This window comes from Lygodium microphyllum, chromosome 12 (genome assembly GCF_053477565.2).
Source record: "Lygodium microphyllum isolate KBCC chromosome 12, Lygodium_microphyllum_v1.1.10, whole genome shotgun sequence".
NCBI lineage: Eukaryota > Viridiplantae > Streptophyta > Polypodiopsida > Schizaeales > Lygodiaceae > Lygodium > Lygodium microphyllum.
In genome coordinates, this window is record NC_141146.1 from 95,095,153 (window position 1) to 95,118,337 (window position 23,185).

Here is a 23,185-nt window from a genome sequence, read left to right on the forward strand (position 1 = left end):
CTGGAAGGCATAAGAAGAGGGGAAGGGCCTTAACCTTGATGCCCCCATCATCCCACCAGTGCTGAGGCACCCCTGCAGCACTCCTTCCAAGCACAGTCATCATAGGAGATCCATGTCCTGTCAGTAGCAAGCAATATACTTTTATCAATCACATTTATAATAATGATTCATCTATACGACCTACATTTATTGTCTATAAAGCAATATTCCATATTGTGTAACTTTTTTTGGGACAACATTGAAAGAGAGAGAGAGAGAGAGAGAGAGAGAGAGAGAGATATCACAGTGGCTCTCTCTCTCTCACGTCTGCAGTGATTTCAATGTTATTAATTATCCCTTATTTTTGTGTGTGTGTGTGTGTGTGTGTGTGTGTGAGAGAGAGAGAGAGAGGTGGTAGTGGGGCGCTGCTAGTGCTAGCGGCAGGCACTGACAGTATGTCGTGTCTAGTGGGACTGGCAACAGCTCCTGTTTCCCAGCATGGCAGGGGGGGAAGGAGGGGAAGAGAGAGACAGAGAGAGACACACACACACACACACACACACAGATGTGTCTGTTTACAATGGTAGTGGCAGGGCAGTGAGGGAGACCAAGGGAGGGTGGAGGGGGGTGCATTGAATGTAGAGAGAGAGAGAGAGAGAGAGAGAGAGAATTCACAGTGGCATGGAGAGAGATGGGAATCTTTTATTTATTTTCATGTAATTTTAAAATATTTTAATTATAAGTATGTAGTTTTAATGTGAAATATAAGAATCTTTAATATATTTTTATCTTTAATCTTTTTTTATTTTTAACTTTTATCTTTAGTTTTTAATACTTTTTTATTTTAATCTTCTTTAATATATATTATCAAAAGCTTTTTGGGCTAGTCAAATGGTCCCTTAAAGCTATGAAGATTTGATAAAAGAAGAAAATGGCTTTTTTAATCACACATCTAATTCATAATCGTTTTGGGTACTAACAACAATAGGCAGGTAACTTGGGTAGCAGATGAAGGGTGCAGAGGGGTCGAACAAGGCCAATAGCGTGGCTAGGCTAGGCCAGTATGCCAGATGGCTGTGCATGCCAAGTAGGAGGTCATCCATCATGTGTGTCAAGCAAGGTACCCATCCTTGAACCTGCGGTTATGGTGAGTCTCTCAAAGACGAATGCGGGGCATATAAAGGAGAACACTCTCTTTCTCTCTCTCTCACCACACATCCCTGCTTAGATAGCCGTGTCATTGCCAACAGTACCTCAAACATTGATTCTCCTCTTGCTATAAAATAGCTATTTCCTATCTCTAAACCCACCTTCTACCCCTACCACACCTCTTTCCTCTCATTGTAGATCAAGCACTTCAAGCAACCTAAAAGCTAGGATAAATACCCTCAATCTTGCCTTTGTACTTGATGAATATTTGATTGAATGAGAGTGACGTGTTTATCTTTTCTATAATTGTGAGAAGTGCAACCATATCTTCACCAAGCATGTGGTGTGCGGCCATGTGTGTGGTGTGGTAGTGGACTAAGTAATAGTATCACGCACGCTTGAAGCTAGCCTCCATGTCAATCTGATGCCAGTAAGACACATGCATAATTGGCATGGCCATTGATATGTTGGGGATTAAAGGCGACATGTGCCTAGCCACCTACATTTATTATACACTTAGTGCCCATATACACATACATTGTAGGTGGGCCACCCATCACAGTCACTTTATTCTTTATTCTTTACATGACAATAAAACAAGGGAAGGCAAAGTACACATTGTACCCATTGGAGTTCCCACATATCGTTATACTCTCTCTTACTTGAACCTCCATAGCTCTTGCTTCCCCTCATGCTTCCACTTCTGGTCGACCTTTCAACTAGTATTAGAGCGGGTATTCGAGGAGCTTCTTCCGTATTGCATTCAACTTGGGAAGAGAAGCTTGACTTGAAGCTTTCATGGCAGCCACTTGAGAAGATTGACCTGAAACTTGAGAAGATTTATTTCAGCATTGTCTAGGAAATTCCAAGTAATTTAAGCCCCAACAAGCATCCATTGTGCTCAGTTGTAGTAGTAGAAACCTCCAATACAATGGCATGATTTACGCAAGTTATCCTAGCTTCCCTGACTCAGTTCCCTTTGGTCCCTACAGCTTGCTCCAACTCTTAGCTCCCACTGGTATTGGTTATTTGCTTGGGTATACTCTTGGGTATTGCGGGCTTGCAATTGGGCACACATTGAGGTTGAATAGCTTTAGTCGTTGACTGTGACTTAGGACAGATCTGCTGTAATACCCTCAGTGTAGCATGTATTTGAATGCCTATGGCTTATGCAATGCTTAAGGGGCAAGTTTGTAATACCCGGATATTGGTTTGATGCTTGGGCAAGCTTCTTAGATCAATTAGAGCTCAAATAGCTTAATATTTGAAGGGTTATTTATTGCAGCAAAGTCTAGATAGCAAGCATTCATACTGGATGTTTATGTATTGAATGCCTACATACTATTCAGGTATGCTACATGGTTATGTTGATACTTGGGATTGATGTTTATGCCTAGATATACTTATGTTGAGCTATACATCTTGGATTTAAGCTCAATTGGTTGCATTTGGGTGATTTCCACTTGCGAGCTTGAAGACATATTATCCGTGTATTTGAATGTATATATATAATGCATTTTGGGCACTTGGATGCTATGAGCTTTATACATCAAGCTTTGTTTTCCTCTTGGACGCTCTAGATTCACTTCCAACAAGAAGTACTTGGTATTTTCTTTGCAGAGCTTAGTTCATTTGAGTTAATGGAGGACTCTCTTATGTCTTCTTGGTTTATGTATATACTATCACTACTAAGGTTTATGACTGTGGGCTAATTTTCGTTTGATTTGGACACCTTACACCACTTATTGTCAATGGGTTGTCTGTGATGGATATATGCTTGGCATGCATATTGATATACATCTATGTACATGACACCTTGGATGTTTTGACAATCTTTGGTACCCATTAGTTTATGCCATGACTTTACACTGCTAATTGCATTGTACATCTTGGCTACCTAGATTTTCTTAGTAGTGGAAACTTATACTTTTACATATTTTCTTACAATTACATATTGATTTATTGCAATTTTATGGACAACTATGCTACCTCGCCACCCTATTCCCCTCTCCCCCCCCCCCCCCCTTATCCTTACCCTCCATGCGAACCCCCTCTCCACCCCGCGAACGGCCCCACGTGATGCATATGTGTTGGTCGTTGATCGAGCTTCAAGGTTTCATCCCGCTGTGTGACCGCCCTTCTGCCAGCCCCCTGTCATGCGCAACAGAGTGGTCTTGCTCATGATTTGCTGCTGTTTGCGTGCAGGGACGTGGCTTCATGCGTGGTAAGCCCCTTATCATGCGCGAGGACGCTATCGAAGCGTTTAGGGTCGAAGGTCTACCACGAGGGTAAGAGACAATGGGGTGAAGGGAGATTCAAGGAGAGTAGTAGATGAAAGAGAAGGGGTTTGAAGAAATAGAAGATGTAGAAGAAAACTAATAGAGGTGAAGCCTGTCAATTTATTTCAGCATCTTGTCATAGATGGAAGACATCAGCTCATAATCATAACCAAATACATCCAAATAAGGGTGGGTCGAAACCCAAGACACACTGAGACAATAGCTCAGCTCATGCACAAATACATAACATAATCAATGATCATAATCCATGATCCATGCTACTGCCATCCATTGACTGTTATAGGTATTCACCTCAAAATTACATGTAAACTTCAAACTATTAGTGGTAGAAGCCACTACACCCAAGACACATCAAACTCTCCTATCAAATCCTTGTCAAAGCTAAAGAAACACTTTGGCCCTGTCAATAATAGTGTATTCCAACCCTCAATCAAGGCTCCAAAATGCATACAAATCCAATCATAAGCCTCTCTAATGAATGCCTAAGGTTGCCCTACTATTTAGGGACTGTACCCAATACATACATTCACTTAGATCACTTGCAAGCTCTTCCAAATTGAGTGGACTGTGGACTTCTCTATTTATGACAGTTTTGAACAGTCCAAAACAGCCCATAGACCAAGAAAAATCACACCTTTGGCTGTCCCAAGTGGTATACTACATCCTGGGAGCAAGAACCAAGCTCTAGGCATCAAGAAAAGCTTTGAGAATGAAGATGAAGCAAGAAGTGACCTTGCTGGTCATGGATTCCCTGTTCTTCCCTATTCAGGATAGCACCATAGCTCTCTTCCTCTCTCCCAAAATGTATATCAAAAAACACTTTTCCTTCCGCCCCTTAATCTTGCCCGTTCCTCCTTGAGTTGAGCTTCAATTACATGCCCTTGGAAACTCCTCCTACGGTCTGGCACTTTCCCTGCAGCCCACGCCTGTGTTTGCGGCACATTTCACTTTAATGTTGGAGCTCAGTTGTTAATGCGCAGAAGTTTGAGGAGGAGAGTGAGCGTGAGAGTGTGACGGCTAGTGAGAGAGAGAGAAGAGTGAAAGTACGATTCGATATGAGTGTACCGACAATGCGTTGGTACACAGAATAAAATGTATTTATACTTAGGGCACATAAGGGTGCGTTCACATGTACAGCTAAATAATGTACGTGTACTTTTACACGGAGGTCAAACGGGCCTTTATCCCAACAACCTCCCACTTAAAGGTCCGAAGTGAACCTCTAACCAACACCCACTAGTTGTATGCAATGCTCATGCTGAGCTTTGCTTAGATTTTTAGTGAGAACATCTGCAAGATTGTCCTGTGTTTTGATCTTGGTCAATGTGATTTGACCATCTTCCAAAATCTATCTAATGAAGTGATATCACAAATCTATATGCTTCGTGTGTGAATGATACATGGCATTCTTAGCCAAATATACAGCACTTTGGCTATCACATCCCAAAACTGCAGTACCCATAGACATGCTGAGATCCTCTGCAAGTTTGCTCAACCATATAGCTTCCTTAGAAGCTTCAGTGGTTGGCTGATATGTATTCAGCTTCAATGGTACTCAGTGCAATGATGTTCTGCAACCTGGAACACCAAGAAATAGCCCCACCAACATTTCTAAAGACATATCCCTTGGTGGGCCTAGGAATGTCCAAGTCACCTGCCATGTTTGCATCACAATAACCCTGCAAACTAAGTGCACCCTGCCCATAGCAAATACACTTTCTTTGTGTACCCTTTAGGTATCGAAGAATACACTTGACAGCCTCCCAATGTGTTTTGCCAAGATTTAACATAAACCTACTAACAACTCCCACTGCATAAGCAATGTTTGGACGAGTAGCAACCATAGCATACATAAGGGAGCCAAAAGCTGATGCATAAGGGGCTCCCTTCATAGCATTTGCTTCCATGTCATTTTTGGGTTGTTGGCTTTACTAAGGTTAAGATAAGGAGGTAAGGGTACCCCAAAAGGCTTAGCTTCAGCCATGTTAAATCTATCTTTGCAAATCCTCATGCCCAAAATTGTCAGAGTTCAGCGGTGCAGAAGCGTAGGACTGAGAGAGAGAGAACGCAGAGAGAGAGAAGAGAGAGAAAGAGAGAGTGGAAGATGAAGATCTGCTATATAAAGTGTGCAATATACAAAGATATGCAGATATATACACGGGCACAGTGCGCTGGACTGCGTGTCTCCACCTCGACGATGCAACCTGCTGTTCACCTCGAAGTCCGCTGCAGTCTGCACTGTCTCCTGTCTGAAATCTGCGAACAGAGACGGGATCTGCGCAAGCCTCCAGCCTGTAATCTGCGAGCAGAAGAATGTGGGCAGAAGACTGAAAACTCGGCTATAAATAGCCAAAAAACTAGGCACCAAAATATGCAGGTCGGCTGCATTAAATGCAGCCGACTGTACTGCAGCAGGTCAGACTGCCACGTGGCAGTCCGACTGGACTGCAGTCCTGGCACTGATCGCTAACACCCCCTCTCAGAGCCTGGGCGGGGCAGAAGCCTGAGGGATCTGGAATGTCTCTGAAGTAGGGCCTGGGGAAGCGCCTTGGTAAACAAATCTGCAAGATTATCCTCTGTCTTGCAATACTCCACAGTGATGGTCTCATCCAAAAGCTTCTCTCTGATGAAGTGGTACTGGATCTCTATGTGCTTCGTCCGGGCATGAAAAACAGGATTCCGTGCCAAGGCAATGCAACTCTCATTGTCGCATTGCAACAAAGTAGGACGAGTCTAGGGGCAGCCAAGCTCCTCCAACAATCTACGAAGCCACACAGCTTCACATGTGGTGGAAGATGCGGCTTGATACTCCGCCTCAGTAGACGAAAGGGCTACCGTGGGCTGCTTCTTGCTACTCCATGAGATAACACCTGCACCCAAGGTAAAACAGTAACCTGTAGTAGACCATCTGTGGTCCACATCACCGGCCCAATTCGAGTCGCTCCAACCTGCAAGAACAAGATCTGAACCACCTGTGCCTGCTGGATAATGAATCCCTAGATCAGACGTCCCCCTCAAAGACCGAAGTATCCGCTGAGCAGCCTGCCAATGCACCGTCTGAGGTTCACTCATAAACCCTGCCAAGAGCCCAACCGCAAAACAAAGATCAACACGAGTGTTAAGGAGCCAAATCAATGATCCAATCAACTGACGATAGCGGGAAGCATCCGCCATGGGAGAAGCTGAATGGGAAGTGGCCTTCCAGTTCGGATCCATAGGAGTAGAAATGGTCCGACAATCCTCCATCGCAAAAGAAACCAAGAGCTCCTGTACATATCTCTGCTGAGAGATGAAAATCCCCCTCTGAGACTGATAAATCTCATGGCCCAAAAAGAAATGGAGTAGACCCAAGTCCGTCATCTCGAACGTCCGATGTAAAGCTGTCTTCGTCTCTTGGACCTTCTGTGCATGATCACTTGTGACAATCAAATCATCAACATACAACACAAAAAGCACACAACCAGCCTCGGAAGTGTGTACATAAAGCTCCGGATCGGCCTTAGAACGCCGATATCCCAACTGTGACTGAAGGAACGAATCAATCTTCTCGTTCCATGCATGTGGAGCCTGCTTGAGGCCATACAAGGCCTTCTTCAACCTGTAGACTTTCCCATCTGAAGATCCAAAGCCAGGAGGCTGCTCTACGTAGATCTCCTCCTTCAGATCACCATTGAGGAAGGCCGACTTCACATCCAACTGGTAGACAAGCCATCTCCTATGGCCAGCCAAGGCAAGAACAGCTCGAATAGTCGCCATATGAGCAGTGGGGGCAAAAGTGTCATGACAATCAATCCCTGGGCGCTGTGCAAAACCTTTAGCAACAAGGCGAGCCTTGTGCTTGTCCAAAGAACCATCGCTAAGGTACTTGGTCTTGAAGACCCATTTGACGCCAATCACCTTCTTATTTGGGGGGCGTGGCACGAGTGACCAAGTGTCATTCCTCTCAATAGCCTCCAACTCGGCTTCCATAGCTTTCTTCCATGGTGCGGATTGTAAAGCCTCCTTCACGAAGGTGGGCTCTCGATCCTGCATAACACGGGTCATCAAACAGTAGTTAGAGCAAACAAGCTCCGTAGAATGTGTCTAGTGCCTCCGTGACCACCGCGGACCATCCTGCGGTCCCCACTCCTCAGGAATCCCCTCGATCCCTGAATCACGGAGTGTGTCACGGGCCCAACGAGAAGGAGGCCGAACCTCTCCTCATTTCTCTCCAATAGCTGAAGACTCTAGGATATCCACCGGTGGTAACTTCTCGGGGGTGACCGGTGGAACAGTAGACTCTGTGTCAAAAACAGAATCAGAATCAAAAGGCGCGAGCTCCAAAGGAACTGTAGTGGGAGCCCAACTCTCCCCTGGATCTCCAAGAACGGGATGCTCCTCACCCGCTGGTATGGACGGAACCTCCACAAACCACACATCTCGACTGGTGTACACATCCCGCTTGACGGGATCATACAAACGATAGCCTTGGGACTGGGAGCTATAGCCAACAAATACCTGTCTTCAGGAAGTTGCTTCAAATTTATCACGATAAGCCTTGGGAATGTGAACATAGGCATCACACCCAAAGACCCTAAAATAAGCAACATCGGGCTTAGTCCCAAAGTAAGCCTCAAAAGGTGTCATCCCATCAACGGCCGAAGTGGGGGATCGGTTAAGGATGTAGACTACAGTAACCACAGCCTCGGCCCACAGAAACTGAGATGTCTGTCGGTGCTCCATCATGGTGCGTGCCATCTCGATCACACTTCGGTTCTTCCATTCAAGAATGCCATTTTCTTGAGGAGTGTTGGTATTAGCAAACTCCTGGTAAATACCTTTATCTGCACAAAAACGAGCAAACTCATGAGAAACAAATTCACCACCCTTGTCGGATCGCAAGATCTTCAATCTCTGGCCTGATCGGTTCTCCTCAAAGAGAAGCCAATCCTTGAAGTGGGAGAAAGCTTCTAACTTCAATGCCAAAAAATAGGCCCATGTCATCCTGCTGTAGTCATCTACGATCAACATGAAGTACGAGCTCCCTCGCAAGGACTCGTTCCTCATAGGACCACAAAGATCCCTAGATACAAGCTCCATCGGTGAAGTAGACCCCCGCGAAGCTTTGTGGGGAATGGCATCCCAATGCTGCTTTCCACGAATGCAGGAGACGCATGGCTGTTGGCTCACCACTATGTCCGGCAACCCTCGAACAAGGTGTCCACGTGACGCCCTCCGAAGATAATCATAGTTGAGGTGACCAAACCGAGCATGCCGTAGCTCTGACTGTGTCTGAGAGGTAAGAAGAAAAGTAGAGAGGGCGGTGGAAGACTTCAATTTGTAGATGCCGTTCTCCTCATATCCAGATGAGAGAACCTTCCTGGACGCACGATCAAGGACTCGCACCGAATCACTGTCAAACTCCACCAAAAGTCCAAGGGAGCAAATCTTATGAACTGACAGAAGATGATACCCTAAACCTGGTACATGCAAGACCTCTGAGGTATGGGTACCACCACGTCCATCTGGAATAAGTTGCATCTCCCCCCGTCCTGCAATAGACACTGAAGAGCTATCTCCAATGAGAATCTGCCCACGCGAAGGTCGCAGCTGGGCAACACCATCTGATGAAGGAGTCATGTGCCGGGAGGCACCACTGTCAACGATCCACTCTAAAGCTTGGGGAGCCGTCATCGCAGCATCAAAAGCATTCGGTGTAGAGGCCTCAATGACAGCTAGATGAAGAAATGCAGCTGATGAGGGTACAACCACCGCTCCAAAATCCTTCGTGTCCTTCTTGTTGGTATCCTTCTTGTCTTTGTCAGGGCAATCCTTCTTCCAATGGCCAGTCTTTCCACAAATATGGCATGTGGATTCTTTGTCCTTATCCTTGTCCTTCTTTGACTTGTTATCCCCCTTCTTCTTCTTTTGGTCCTTCCCCTTCTTCTAAGAGACTTGACCTATTAGTGCCTCCGACTTGGAAGCATTTTGTCCCTTTAGTTGTTCCTCTTGGTCCAAGACCATAGGAACCAACTCTTCCCACCGAAGAGTGGACTCCCGCCCCGAAGCAATGAGGGCGGATTAGAAAGCACCGAATCGTGGCGACAACTGGGACAAGAGTATGATCGCCATGTCTTCGAAGGAAATCGGCTTCCCTACATTCTGAACCTGCATCTGAAGCTGTCTAAGCTTGTTGATGTACTCCCGCATCGAAGAAGACTTGTTCACGGACAAGGTCCGCATCTGTACCTCCAAAGAAACCCGCTTCATAAGGGTCATCCGGTTATACATCTGATCAAGCTCCAACCATATCTTCTGAGCCACCGTCAAGTACTCGATGTGAGCTATCATGGCTGTAGTACAAGACAGAAAAAGAAAGGAACGAATCTTGGCATTCAGTTTGTCCCAAAGAGACTGTGCCTTGGTTAACTCCGCCGAGCATCGGAAGAGAGTTTGGACTCATCTTTCACCGAGGGCTGGTCGATCTCCTCCTGTATAAGCTCTGCCAAATCGTAGGACTCAAGGATGGCCAACATTATCACACGCCAGATGCGGTAGTTGTCGCCATCGAGCTTCTGATATGTGGGAAGAGCCAGTAAGACAAGCACCTTCCGGTCCATAATCGTCTGGAATTCCAAGTCAATCTCTGTAGACATCTTCACCTGTAATGCATTGACAAACACAAAAGCAGCCCCCTCTGACTGTGAAAACGCAGCCTGCTAGGGCTCTTCCGTGTCCCAAAACTTCTTCACCCGCCGGAGGCGATGAAAAAGCAAAACCTGCACTTAAAAGCTGAAAACTCGAGCTTCCTCCTCGTCAAACAGCAGAAAACAGTAGCAAATCCACCACCTGGACTCCTTTCCCGCGCGCCTACGCTCGCTTCAGCCTTGTTCCGAGACACAGCCCTCCTGCCTGCCCTCAAACGCTGAAAACACAACCTTGTGTCGCGATAGAAACTCCTCTTCAGGTTGGTTCTGCACTCAATCAGCCCTTCTACACTGCTCTGATACCATGTCAGAGTGCAGCGGTGTGGAAGCGTAGGACTGAGAGAGAGAGAACGCAGAGAGAGAAGAGAGAAAAAGAGAGTGGAAGATGAAGATCTGCTAAATAAAGTGTGTTGTATACAAAGATATGTAGATATATACACGGGCGCAGTGCGCTGGACTGCGTGTCTCCACCTCGACGATACAACCTGCTGTTCACCTCGAAGTCCACTGCAGTCTGCACTCTCCTGTCTGAAATCTGCGAACAGAGACGGAATATGCGTGAGCCTCCAGCTTGTAATCTGCGAGCAGAAGAATGTGGGCAGAATATTGAAAACTCAGCTATAAATAGCCAAAAAACTAGGCGCCAAAATATGCAGGTCGGCTGCATTAAATGCAGCCGACTAGTACTACAGCAGGTCGGACTGCCGCATGGCAGTCCGACTGTACAATCCGACTGGACTGCAGTCCTAGCTCTGATCGCTAACAAAAATATGCTCTGTGTTTCCCTAATCTTTCATGGAGAAAGCTGATTTTGGAGAGTATCCAATCTAGTCTTCCTTTTCCCAGCTAGTAACATATCATCCACATACAAAATAAGTATGATGGAGCTGCCATATGTATCCTTTTTCATGTACAAGCAATGATCTGCAAGGCTGTGTATAAACTCATGAGATAGCATATAAGTGTCAAACTTTTTGAAACACTATCGTGGTGCTTGCTTTAGCCCATACAGGCTACGTTTTAGTTTACACACCATCTACTCTTTTCCACGAACTACAGAGCCCTCGGACTGTTTCACGTAGATTTCCTCATCAATGTCACCATGCAAGAAAGTTGTTTTTACATCCATTTGATACAGCTCTAAGTCCAATACAACAGTGAGAACAAAAAGCACGCATAGAGTGGTCATCTTCACAACAGGTGAGAAGACCTCTTGAAAGTCAATCCCTTCCTTTTGTGCATACCCTTTGGCAACTAGTCTTGCCTTGTACTTGGGTTTCCCATCAATTGTCTTTACTTTGTACGCCCATTTGTTTGGAAGTGGCTTCCTTCCCTTGGGTAATGACACAAGATCCCAAGTATCATTTACATATAGAGAATTGATCTCTTCTTGCATAGCTAGCTCCCACTTACTGCTGAATTCACATGACTTGGTCTCTTTGTATGTAAGAGGCTCACCCTCATCTGTAAGCATCACGTAATGCAAAGAGGGGTCAAACCTATATGGTTGCCTTCTTACCCATGTAGATCTGCGTACACAATGATCAACATTTTCAAGAATTGGATCTACATCTGGAGGTATATTATTTTCAACACTTATTGGCTGCTATAAGCCATTTTCAACATGCTGTTCATGCTGTACAGCACCTTCATTTTCATTACCAGCACCTGCATTTTCATAATCAGTAAGTCTATCTTGCTGTCCATAACCTCCTTGTGCTCCTATTTGTTGTCCATCATCATCTGGCTCAAAAATAACTGGCGGATCATCAATTTCAGCCTGTGGTACAACACCATGAGGCTCATTTTCTGAAGTAATAGGTGGCTGCAAACTCTAAAATTTAACCTTTTTCATATCTCCATTTGAGGTTAAAGTACCTTTCAGCAATTTAGCCACATTAAACACAACATTACGGCTGCGAATAATATTCTTGGACTGAGGTAATCACACTCTGTAGCCAAATTCACCCTCATCACCATAGCCCATGAAAATGCCTTTGGTAGATTTTGGGTCAAGTTTGTTCCTTAGCTCATTCCTAACATGCACAAAAGCATCACAGCCAAATATGCGTCAATGGTCATATGAGGCTGATTTGCCAGACCAAACCTCCTCAGGGATGCCATTATTTAAGAACCTGTTTGGAGAGCGGTTGCAAATGTGAACCGCGATTTTGAGGGCCTCTCCCCAAAATTCATGAGGGAGATTAGCAGTGGACAGCATGCACCACACTCTTTCACATAAAGTCATATTATATCTTTCAGCCACCCCATTTGAAGAAGGGCTGTAAGGGGCTGTAAGCTCCCTCTTAATTCCATGCAAGTCACAAAAGGACTTGAATTCAGTTGATGTGAACTCACCCCCATTATCAATTCTCACACATTTCAGCTTTCTACCTATCTGAGTGGTCACAAATGCATGAAAAGTTTAAAAACAGCAAATACTTCACTTTTCTTTTTCAACAAGTATACCCAAATCTTTTTGGAACAATCATCTATAAAGGAGATAAAATATGCAGCACCAACCAACGATTTTACGAGCATACTACATACATCAGAATGCAGTAAGTCCAAGATATTGGACTTACGAGAAACACCAAAGTAAAAGGAATTTTTTATTTGCTTTCAAAACTGACACTCATTACAAAAGTCAAGTTTAGAGCCTTTTCCATCAACCCTCTTCAGAGAGGTAAGGGCATCAAGTCCTTTCTAGCTCATATGGCCTAATCTCTTATGCCATAACTCCAAGTGACTGCAAATTTCAGCAACTGCAAGAAACTTGCCATTCAAGGCTTTACAATGCAAACGATACAAAGTGCCCTTCTTGGTTCCTTTTGCAATCAGCATGAAATCCTCTTTTACTTTCCACAGACCACCACCAAACAGTGTGGTGTAGCCATGCAAGTCAAGCTAACCAACAGATAGTAAACTCTTTTTAATGCCAGGCACATATCTGACATCTTTCAACACAAGCTCTTGCCCACTATCTAAAGACAAGTGTACAGTGCCAATCCCATCAATGCTGCAAGCATGATTATTTCCAAGATACACATTTCCATAACTGTCTGCATTGAACATAGCAAAACACTTCAAGCAAGGAGTACATGGAAAGAGGCACCAAAGTCTACAATCCAAGTCTGAGTGACACCATCATCAACTGACAAAAGTGCATCAATCACATCAGCCTTGGTAATCTACATATCCTGCATGTGACATACAAGGGCATCATAATCAACTACACATAATACATCTGTCTTATCCTCCTTTTTATCTCCTGTATTCTTCTTTCTCTCTTGTTCCTTCTTGTAATACCTACAATCAGGTTTCTTGTGGCCCTTCCGACCACAGTGATAGCAAGTAATGTCACTCTTTCCTTTCCTTTGCTCTTGCTCCTGTTTCTTTGTCATGCATTCGCATTTTTCTTTTCAGCCTTGTCTCTTACATTATAAGCTGAGTTACTGCCTTCTCCACTAGACATACGTTTAATTTCTTCATTCAAGATTGAACCCCTCACCCCATCATATGAGAGATTGGGGTTATTACTGAGAGAAACCACCAAGGTCTCCCAAGAGTCAAGTAGTGTAATGATCAAAAAGATCACCCTCGACTTATCATCAAAGTCCAAATTTGCATCCTTGAGCTGATTTAAAATGCCTATAAATGTACTCAACTGCTCAGCTGCAAGCTTTGACTTATCCATTCACATTTTCACCAACTTGTGCATTAAATGCACCTGATTAACAAGTGTGGTGATCTCATAGGTAGTTTTCAGCTTCTCCCATAACGCATAACCTATATCTAAACCCTTGATGTCTGTCAAGATGCCATTAGTGACACCCATCTTAATGTTGTAAGCCACAACCTTTTTCTTTACTCTGGCCCAATCTACATCAAACACTAGTGCAGAGTGCAGATTTATCTTCCTGCAAAGCATCCTCACAATCCTTTAGGAACAATATGCCATGCATACGGTCTTTCCAAAGGTCAAAGCCATGACCATCAAACCATTTGATTTCGATCAAACTCTTGATGTTTGAACCAGAAGAAGTTGCATCCATTTTATCACGAACACAAGAGTCAATGCTCCTAGACTACAAAAGCACAAGCTGAACCAACAAACACACTGTTGTTCTTCCTCAACCAGAAATAAATCTCTGATGTTTGTACATAAACAAGCCACCACACAGGCAAAAATGCAAAAATTTACCAAATTCTGCACAAACCCCTAAAATTGCATAAATGTCAGCCAATGACCCACTTGATCAAAATTTTATCAATACGTGAAAAGCCTCAAATTTTTGGGATCCAATGTCAAGAAATTTTACTCAAAGGAGTAATATCTTGACAAATTTGGCAAAATCCCCAATTTAATTGAGGTCACCACACGCAATGTCTGCAATTTCTGACCTAAATGTCACTGCTAGGTATGGACAAGATCAAATCTGAGAAAGGTTTCAAATTTTTTAGCTCAAATTTGCACAAATCTGAGATTTGTGCCTCTAGCGTGTGACCTTCAGTTAGAGGAAGGAGTTTCAAAAAAGATTTTGAAGAAAATAATGGTTTTTTGAAAAAAGAACCACAAAATGACGGATCCATCGACATCAAGACTAACGGCGTCTAATCTAACCGTGTGACTTTCGTCGACTGTCATGTCCGCCACGCACGGTGCATGCCTGGTGGTGGTTACGCTTGCCTGTACGCCTCTCCCTATTGGTCACGTCTGCCAGTCGTCTTGTCCCATGTTGTTCGCTCGTCGACAAGTCCACGACTTGTCTACCCCATCCTACGCTTGGACAGTTCGCTTGCCACTGCCCCGTCGTTCAACTAGTCACTCGACCTACACACCAGGACTGCAGCTTGCCTATCACCTGTTGCCCGACACGCTAGATAAAAGAGGAATCCAAGAAAGCTGAAGAGGAAAGGAGGAGGAAAGCAAAGCGAGAGGCCGAGGAGTTAAGGAGAAAGGAAGAAGAAGACATAGCCCTGGACATCCGCCTCTCAGTGGAGCAACCTTCAAGAGAAGAGGAGCTGACAGCCATGAGCCCTCACGAAGAAGAACGTCCAAGCACAAGCTCCCAAGCACCCAAAAACATGCCACCCCCCAATAGCCGAGGGCAAGGGCAAGGGCAAGGGCAAGGGTCTAATTAACCCTATCCCGCTTGTCCTAGTGCCCACCACCCCAATCTCTGCACCCATCCAAGCCTCTTCTACCACGGTGGATGCCACTAACCTTGTGGCCTAGGTGCAGTTCCTAGTCAATAAAGAGACAACTCAAGGTGCAAGTGAAGAAACTCTAGTGACTAGAGTAAAAAGATCGACAACTGCGGATGCAGAGTCTAGACAGGACCCCAAAAGGCAAAAGATAGAAGTATCTACGACCACTACTCCCACCGCACTGCCGTTGTCTGCAAATATGACGAATATGTTCAAGAACTCCAGTCCCAACTCGAAAAAGAAGAAGAGGAAAAGAATGTGGCAGTTGTTGGGCTAGAAGCAGAGAAAGACGCATTAGCGGTTTTCCAGCTCGAGAAAACCCATCAAGTAGCTGAGTATCAACGCGAAATAAGTAACCTAAAGGCGGCACTCAGGGCTAAGGAGGAGCAAGAGGACAGCTGGTGAAGAAAGCTTGAAGATGAAAATTAAGAGCTAATGGGGCTTCAAAGGGAGTACATGCTCCTGATGCTACAACAAGAAGAGTTGCAAGGACAAATGAAGAGGGTTCAAGACACCATGGAGAAGTTCGCAGCAACTCGGGAAGAAGAGAGAGCCCAAAGCAATCAAGAAAACATGGACAAGTTGGAGAATACGGTGGATGTGGAGCTAGAAGGGCAAAAAAGGCTAGAAAGAGAAATGGAAGAACAAGAGTGGAGAATAAAGGCCTTAGCTCAAAGACAATGAAAGCTTGAAAGAGATGAAAAGAAAAGCAAATGAATGGGTAGGTAGGAGTGAAGGACAAATAAGAGCCTTAGCGAGCCGACTAGCCCTTGCAGAAGGTGACAAGGTGTTAGCAAAAAGCAGGGCAAAGGCCGTGCAAATAAGCTTGGAAGCCCAACAACGCGCCTTCCTCAATACTCTCTTCTTAGACGCCACACAAGTAGAAGAGAAGGAGGCCATTGAATCATTAAGAAGAAAGCTGAAGATGGCCCGCAAGGCTCTAAGACACGAGCTACATGTCCAACCGCCAACTGCAAGACCCAAGGAAGCAAAGCCACAAGAGCCCAGGAGTGAAACTGAAAGGCAAAGGGATGCCCAGGAGTGAAACTGAAAGGCAAGGGCCACTCCCAAAGGTCAAGCCAGAGTTTGAAATGGGACAGCCAAAAAAGAAACTAGTATCGCAACCTCCCTCTCCACAACCAGAAATGCAACAAGAAGTGGACACCACGGCCAAAAGAAAAGAAAAACTCAAGAAAAAAAGGGTGAGGATTTTGAAGCACGCAAAGAGAATATTAAAAGCCCAACCAACAATAGCTCCTAAAGCATCCATTCCACCATGAGCGGATTGCTTCCCAATGGATTGAAATACAAAGCTCATAGTATGGAAGCAAAAAGAAAATGGTCGTCGACCCTTCAACTTCACCTTCGAACTCCCCTTCACCTTATGCAAAGTGCTATCGACCAAAGTGGTGGAGGTAATAAGTGTGGGAGGAAGGCTCGATAGGAGATGGAACCAAGAAAGGGAAAAAAACTCGACACGATAGGAAACGGAAGCACCTGAATACTGGGAAGACAAAGTCATGAAGGTGCTCTAGACAGTTCAAGGCTATGAATCCCAACCAAAGTAGTGAAGGAGGGACGGCAACATGGAGGCCCAATGTTGTTTTGCAACACACTACCCTTCGAGAGAAATGACCCCACACATATGCCATATCCAAGAAGGGTAGGGGTGGATTTCAACCATGACATCCATGGCAGATATGATTTTCCAAATATATATAACATAAATGCCACCAAGCCATAGGACACCCTGACCTTCTCCGAAACCGATCTATGGGACTCAATTGCCAATTTTCTCAACGAGTTCACTTTTTTTCCAAATCCTGTCTTTATTACTACTTGTAATTATTTGAGATTACTTAGGATATCACTTAGACAAAAGCCTTAAGCTAGATCAGAATCAAGAATCTACAAAAGAACCTTCATGGTTAAAGGAATACACAGACATATTTCCTGAAGAGCTAATAGAACTTCCTCCTCAAAGGAAATTCAATCACGAAATTAAGCTAGCACCAAGAGCTGCACCAATCGCACCACCTCCCACCACTCTTTTTTTATCTCAATGCCGGCATAGATAACTGTGCAATGGCTAGGCTAACGATGCATGTTACCCTCCTGCCACCTTTTTGCGTAGCCCTCTTAGAGTATATGAGCGATAGTGGTTTCACTAGCTACAACCATCCCTTCCTATCTACCACTCCTCTTAATGCTCGATTTAGGCCTAAGGGGATACATCCAAAGTAAACAATTTCTTAGCAAATCCATTAAGCTCAGGTCTGTCACTAGTATATAAATCCTATATATCATGTGCATTCATGGCATGTTTTATATATCCCTATGTAACCTATATTGTGATATTTTCTTAACCCTTCTATGACTTTTGACCATAATTTATAAATCCCTTACTGTAAGTTTATTTTTTTCATTAAAAATTTTAACAAATCCTTATGTAATAGATACAAAACACTAGCTCTATCATAGAATTGATCACAAACTAGTTGAGGCACGACTTCAAGGTATTATGTGGAAGGGTGCAAGCATATTAATGGTTCTCACCAAATAACAAGTGATGCAAGCTTCTGCTCAAACAAAAAGTGTTGTGATGAATGCTTTGCAAGCAGTTGAGTGTGAGGTGAAGTTATTCAATGGCAAAAATATATCTGCATATGTACATACCTATGCTCAAAAGATGAAATTCTTTGGAGTGGCTCAACTCGCATGGAGCTGGTATTTTGTACGTGTTACTGTACATGAACTGAAAGCACGGATTACTGAATTATACATGCAAGATGTTGACTTGGTAGCTTTCAAGAAGATGCTAAGGGAAGAATTTTATATTGAAGAAACTAGTTTGATTACGCGCAAGACTTTTCAAGAGTGGGTTTTACAACCCAATAAGGGTCTTGTGGCTACAGAATTGTTAAGAGAATTTAAAAGTCGATTTGAACAATTGGATCTTGCAGAACAGCAAGCTCTTGCAAGTCAAAAAATTGAATTGTTTCTATAGGCAGCTGATCCTGAGCTTCAAGAGAAGCTTGATGATTTGCTGGAGGATCTGATTACAAAGACAGATCTTAAAACAGAGTGGAGACATATCAAGAAAGTTGTTACTGCACTTGTGAATAAGCATAGAATAAGAGAAAGATTGCATGTCTCTAGCTTGCCCACTATTACAAGCAAAACAGTTGATGTATCCAATAAGCCACCTACTTCTATGGCTAACCCTATGGCTATACCTGCTATTGTTCCCTCTGTTAGGGAAGATGTATTGGATGAATTGGTCAAAGGCATGCATGAGGGAAAGATGGCAAGATCCATGCATAAGAAACGGAATTGCCTCTTGCTTTGAATTTCAGAAAGGGAGGTATGCAGAAATTGTTGGAAGACTTAGCAATTCAAAATGCTTATGCGGCGATACATGCTTCTACTTTTGGTCTACAGTTGGATAGAACGCATGGCCAAGTGATGGTTGGTCCAAAGGATAAAATATGGACACATAATTTGCATGCAGTTGAAAAGAGAAAAGTTACGAATAGTGAAATATCTCATGCAAGGTAAGAAATTTATGACATAACTAGCTGGGAATCACCGATAGATGCATATTCCATGGATACATATTTAGCAAAAGGGCAAAACACAGATGTATTTGTGGAAGAGAGACAAAAGAGAGATGGCAATAATGCAAGGATATCTAAAGAAGTGATAAAAAAAATGTGGATTTGTCTAAAGCTACAAATCAGCCACCTCCCAAGCATGTTATGGAAGAGATTGGGCAAGAGCAAAAACAGGATAGAGAGCAAGAGGACAAACAGCTAGGATATAAGCTGCAGTCTGATATTAAGACAAGCACAAATGCCTTGGAAGATCCTGTACTGGAAGATTCAGCCATTGCATCTATAGATTTTCTTAATGTATCTGAAGAGATTTACGAAGATCATATTTTACTTAATGCAAAGAGTCAAAGGGAGATTGATGACTTGTTGGATGCACATGATTTGCAGGATAAAGTTATTACCTATGAGACACTTCATGAGCTTGAGGATATGCCTGTATTAGAGGACACTAGATATGATGAGATAGGATCCATCATATCGATCTTGACCACGAGCTCCAAGAATTTAGGATCACAAACCAAGATGACCTTAAGGTCAAGCTAGCTGAATATTGATACTTACTTGCCGAGTTCTCTACCACAAGCTCCTAAGTGCCCTGACAACTAGGTCACATTGTTCCTTAACAAGCTCCCTTAAAAATATTTCAATTCCATACAACAAAATATTTCACAACAAATGTAAAGCCCTCAAACAAGCATCCATAGTGCCTCCAATCTCTCCCTCCAAGAAATGCAAAATGATACAAGACAAGCATGAGGAGTGACAATATACCAATGCACTCAGACAATGTGAGGTGTCCGCTAGTCCCAATCCACGGCACACCTTTTAGTAGTCCATCAGTAGGTCTTTCCATAAATGATGCCGCCCGATGTTCCCTTGGAACATCACGGGATTGTCACTTAGGCCCTACCGAGTCTACTTCGCAATGGGAGAATTCTGGCCGAACCCACTAGGATCGACCTGAAGACTTGGGTTCCTAAAATCGGATGGGTCTCCTGGCAGCCAGCTAGCGTCAGTAATTTTGAGTTCCACTTTTTAGAGGATTACTCAATCTGAAGCGGACTTGCCATTGCACTTGGTTCAAAGAGAATGGGAGACGAAGGGGAGTGTGGTACGTCAACCCTCCTGCCCATAAGGCAAAATCCCATTCCGGTCCCCTAAAACAATGCAAGTCGGTTCTACCTAATGACTACTTGGTCAATTTATCGTCTTCCTATTTCTATATCCGATGTAGAAAAGCTCCCAGCTAACCGGGACCACCCTACCATTAGACGGACCCGTCGGGGGTTACGCCCACCCGCTTTCCTCTGATGATGGGTCATCTTTAGTTTTTAATTACCTACAACACATTTATTGGAACATATACAACCAGCTTCCTTAATTAGTCCATTTAGTCACACGTTCCTTCACATAATTTATCTCACTAACACGCATACAATTCAAACAGTAAAGCGAACTTCTTTATTATATTGGAAGTCTATTACAATTTCCATCATTCCGTCCCAGCGGAAGATACACAGAATTCCATAAGGACATTCTGTCCACCAAGATTCCACCCTCATAACTAGTATTTAGGGTTCCAGGATCCCATCCTGGGTCACGAAGGGGCTCGTCAGATTCTTGGAACAATGCAGGATTTACAGCCAGAGCCCCCTCTGGCACCTACAATTCCTACTGCCCGAGACTATCCCTACTGACAGACCTTTCGCTTACGGAGCCGGTCCAAGCCTCTCGTAGCGATAATCATGACCCCCTTGGAGTAGGGTCTCGCCGCTAGCTTGGGGGTAGCCTAGCGTGATCCTTCCTTTTATTCTGTTGGCAATAATTTCAATCAAAAATCTAGATTCTAGCAAACACAAACAGTCCTTTCAAATATGTATCAAATAGTGCAATGACAATCATCCCAACATGTAAATCACAGTTTCACATAGCCAAGGTAGACCTTATCCTAAGGCAACCTTTCATTCTAATGAGGATTCTTCTCCCCATAAAGAAATGTTGAGTACACCTCTTAAAACATGTTAAGCAAGGCATGAGTTTTCCATTTGGATTCACTTATCTAACATAAGCAAAATCCCTTAAGAAAATATATCGTGTCAATAAACTCAACGAGATGATCTTTAGGATTCCTAAATAGATAACCAGTTTCTATAACCTTCACTAATCAGTTCCTAACCTTGTCGCATTTGATCATAACTATATTGAATACGCATAAAGACATATGTACAAGAACCTTTGGCAATTAATTCTATCATGATTCAATGCCTTAGTATCCCAACTATTCTAGCTAGAAATCATAGTGATTAATCGTTTTATGCTTGAACTAATATGTCTTTCTAGATGAGTTATCAGTTTAATGTGTAAGCGAAGAATATGAAAGCTAATATCCTATGTAATTTATCTTATATTGTAAAATTGATAATCTAGTAATGAGTAACCTGGTTTGGCGGCATGACAACATTAGGAACTTCATCTTTACTCGCACTCGCATTAGCCACACCCGATGTTCCAATTGTGGTGGCAATTCCCGCAACCTCGGGCACTCCCGTATCATTGGCAATACCCGTTGCTTGACCGGTTGCATTGATTTCCATAGTTTTTCCACTTCGTCGCTTTGGAGCCATCGTCCACGAGGAGTTTGAGAGATAGGGAAGGTGGGATAGATTTTAGATAAGAGAGGGTAGAGAATATGGCTTAGTTAAAGATCGAGACAAGGGATTTGAGCTAACTCTCTTCCTCTTTCTCTTTCTCTCTCTTTCTCTCTCTCTCTCTCTCTCTCTCTCTCTCTCTCTCCAGCTTCTCGCAGCCTCTTGAAGGAGTATTCTTCCTTCTCTCTTCTTCTCTCTCGCAGCCTCTCGGGGTCTCCTTATGTCCCTTATGCCTCTCCCATGCCTCATATTTATAGTGAATTGGGGAAGAGGGCTTGTGGTTGAGAAGTGGAGCTCTTTGTGGAGGGGGCTCTTGGAAAGATCAGTGATCTGATGCTCAGATCATAAATCTGATGGTTCCATTGGCTCTGAAAGGGGGGTAAAACCCCAAGACACTTGTTTAGAAAGCTCTCAGTTCACTCCTTTTCTCTGTTCGAAGTGCTCTCTACTGCCTGTAAATTGCGATCGCGGCGCGCACGATTTCGCCAATCACTTTTCTTTATTTTTCTTTTTATAAAATCTTCAAACTAACTAACACATCACTTGTTTTTTCTTTTAAATGACATCTAGTTCTAGAAATCTCCATATCTCTTTTTTTTTTAAATTAAGATAATCTCAAAAATATCTAAAATATTCTAGTCTTGTCCAAAAGTCTAATATTTTTAGACCATCCAAACTATACACATTATCCTAGTGACTTTCGTTCACGTTGTAATTTACGTGAAGGATGGCCATAGTCCTTGCCAATTCGAAAAAAATATCGAATTTACGACTCTTAATTTTTCTAAATAAAATATTTTAAATTAAATAAAAATTATTAATAATTAATGTTAGTTAGTTTTTACCTTAGTTAGTCTTTAGTTAGTAATCTTACTAACTTATTAATTAACTAACTAACTTTTGAACTAACCAACTAACTTTTATTGTATGGAAATATTACAGACAAGTCGAGCCAACATGAGGTCAACCAATCATAATGCAACTGCCCACACTAAAAGATTTGCTATCCAAATGTATAACATGCCATCCTAATGATTCCCCACTAATGATGGGCACTACCACCCATCCAATATATTAAGCTAACAAGTTATCTCCCTACATAGTTGCCAAGGGTTTCTAAAACAAGAGGAAAGAAACTAGGTTTCATAGGTTTCATACGAGTTTCATAAAATGTTAGAAACGAGTTCCATTCGATATATAAAAAAATGAAAGTTTTATATACATATACTATATGACTCATGTGATGTAGAAAACACGTATTGACATTATTTATTATTCTGTACAATGCCAATGAACTTTCAATATAGCATCGATAATTGCATGCATCATCGTCTACTATCCATGCCCAACATCAACTTTAACTATTAAAGGAGCCATCAATATATCATGGATAACTCAAACAAAACTCCGAAAAATCAATGCGGATATCAATATCAACATCCTAAGTAAATACATGATAAACGATGATTACAAAAGTCCCAAGACATTTAGGGTGTGGCATTTATGAAAGTTTAAAATAGGTGTTTCATATGTTTATGAAAAGCCTAGATACAAAACAAGTTTTCTAACCTTATGAAATGGGTTTCTTGGCAACTATG

At 43.1% G+C, this 23,185-nt stretch overlaps 1 protein-coding gene across 2 annotated transcripts in view; it reads right to left on the minus strand.

Annotated features, from left to right (window-relative positions):
- Positions 1-23,185, minus strand: part of LOC148028055 (pentatricopeptide repeat-containing protein At2g13600-like) — a 28,377-nt gene that overhangs the window by 3,323 nt on the left and 1,869 nt on the right. For both annotated transcript variants that reach the window (XM_087689751.1, XM_087689750.1), the window contains exon 2: positions 35-117. In XM_087689751.1, coding sequence (XP_087545877.1) covers positions 35-51 — 17 coding nt within the window. In that variant the 5' untranslated portion in view covers positions 52-117. The remainder of the gene's footprint in view (positions 1-34; positions 118-23,185) is intronic.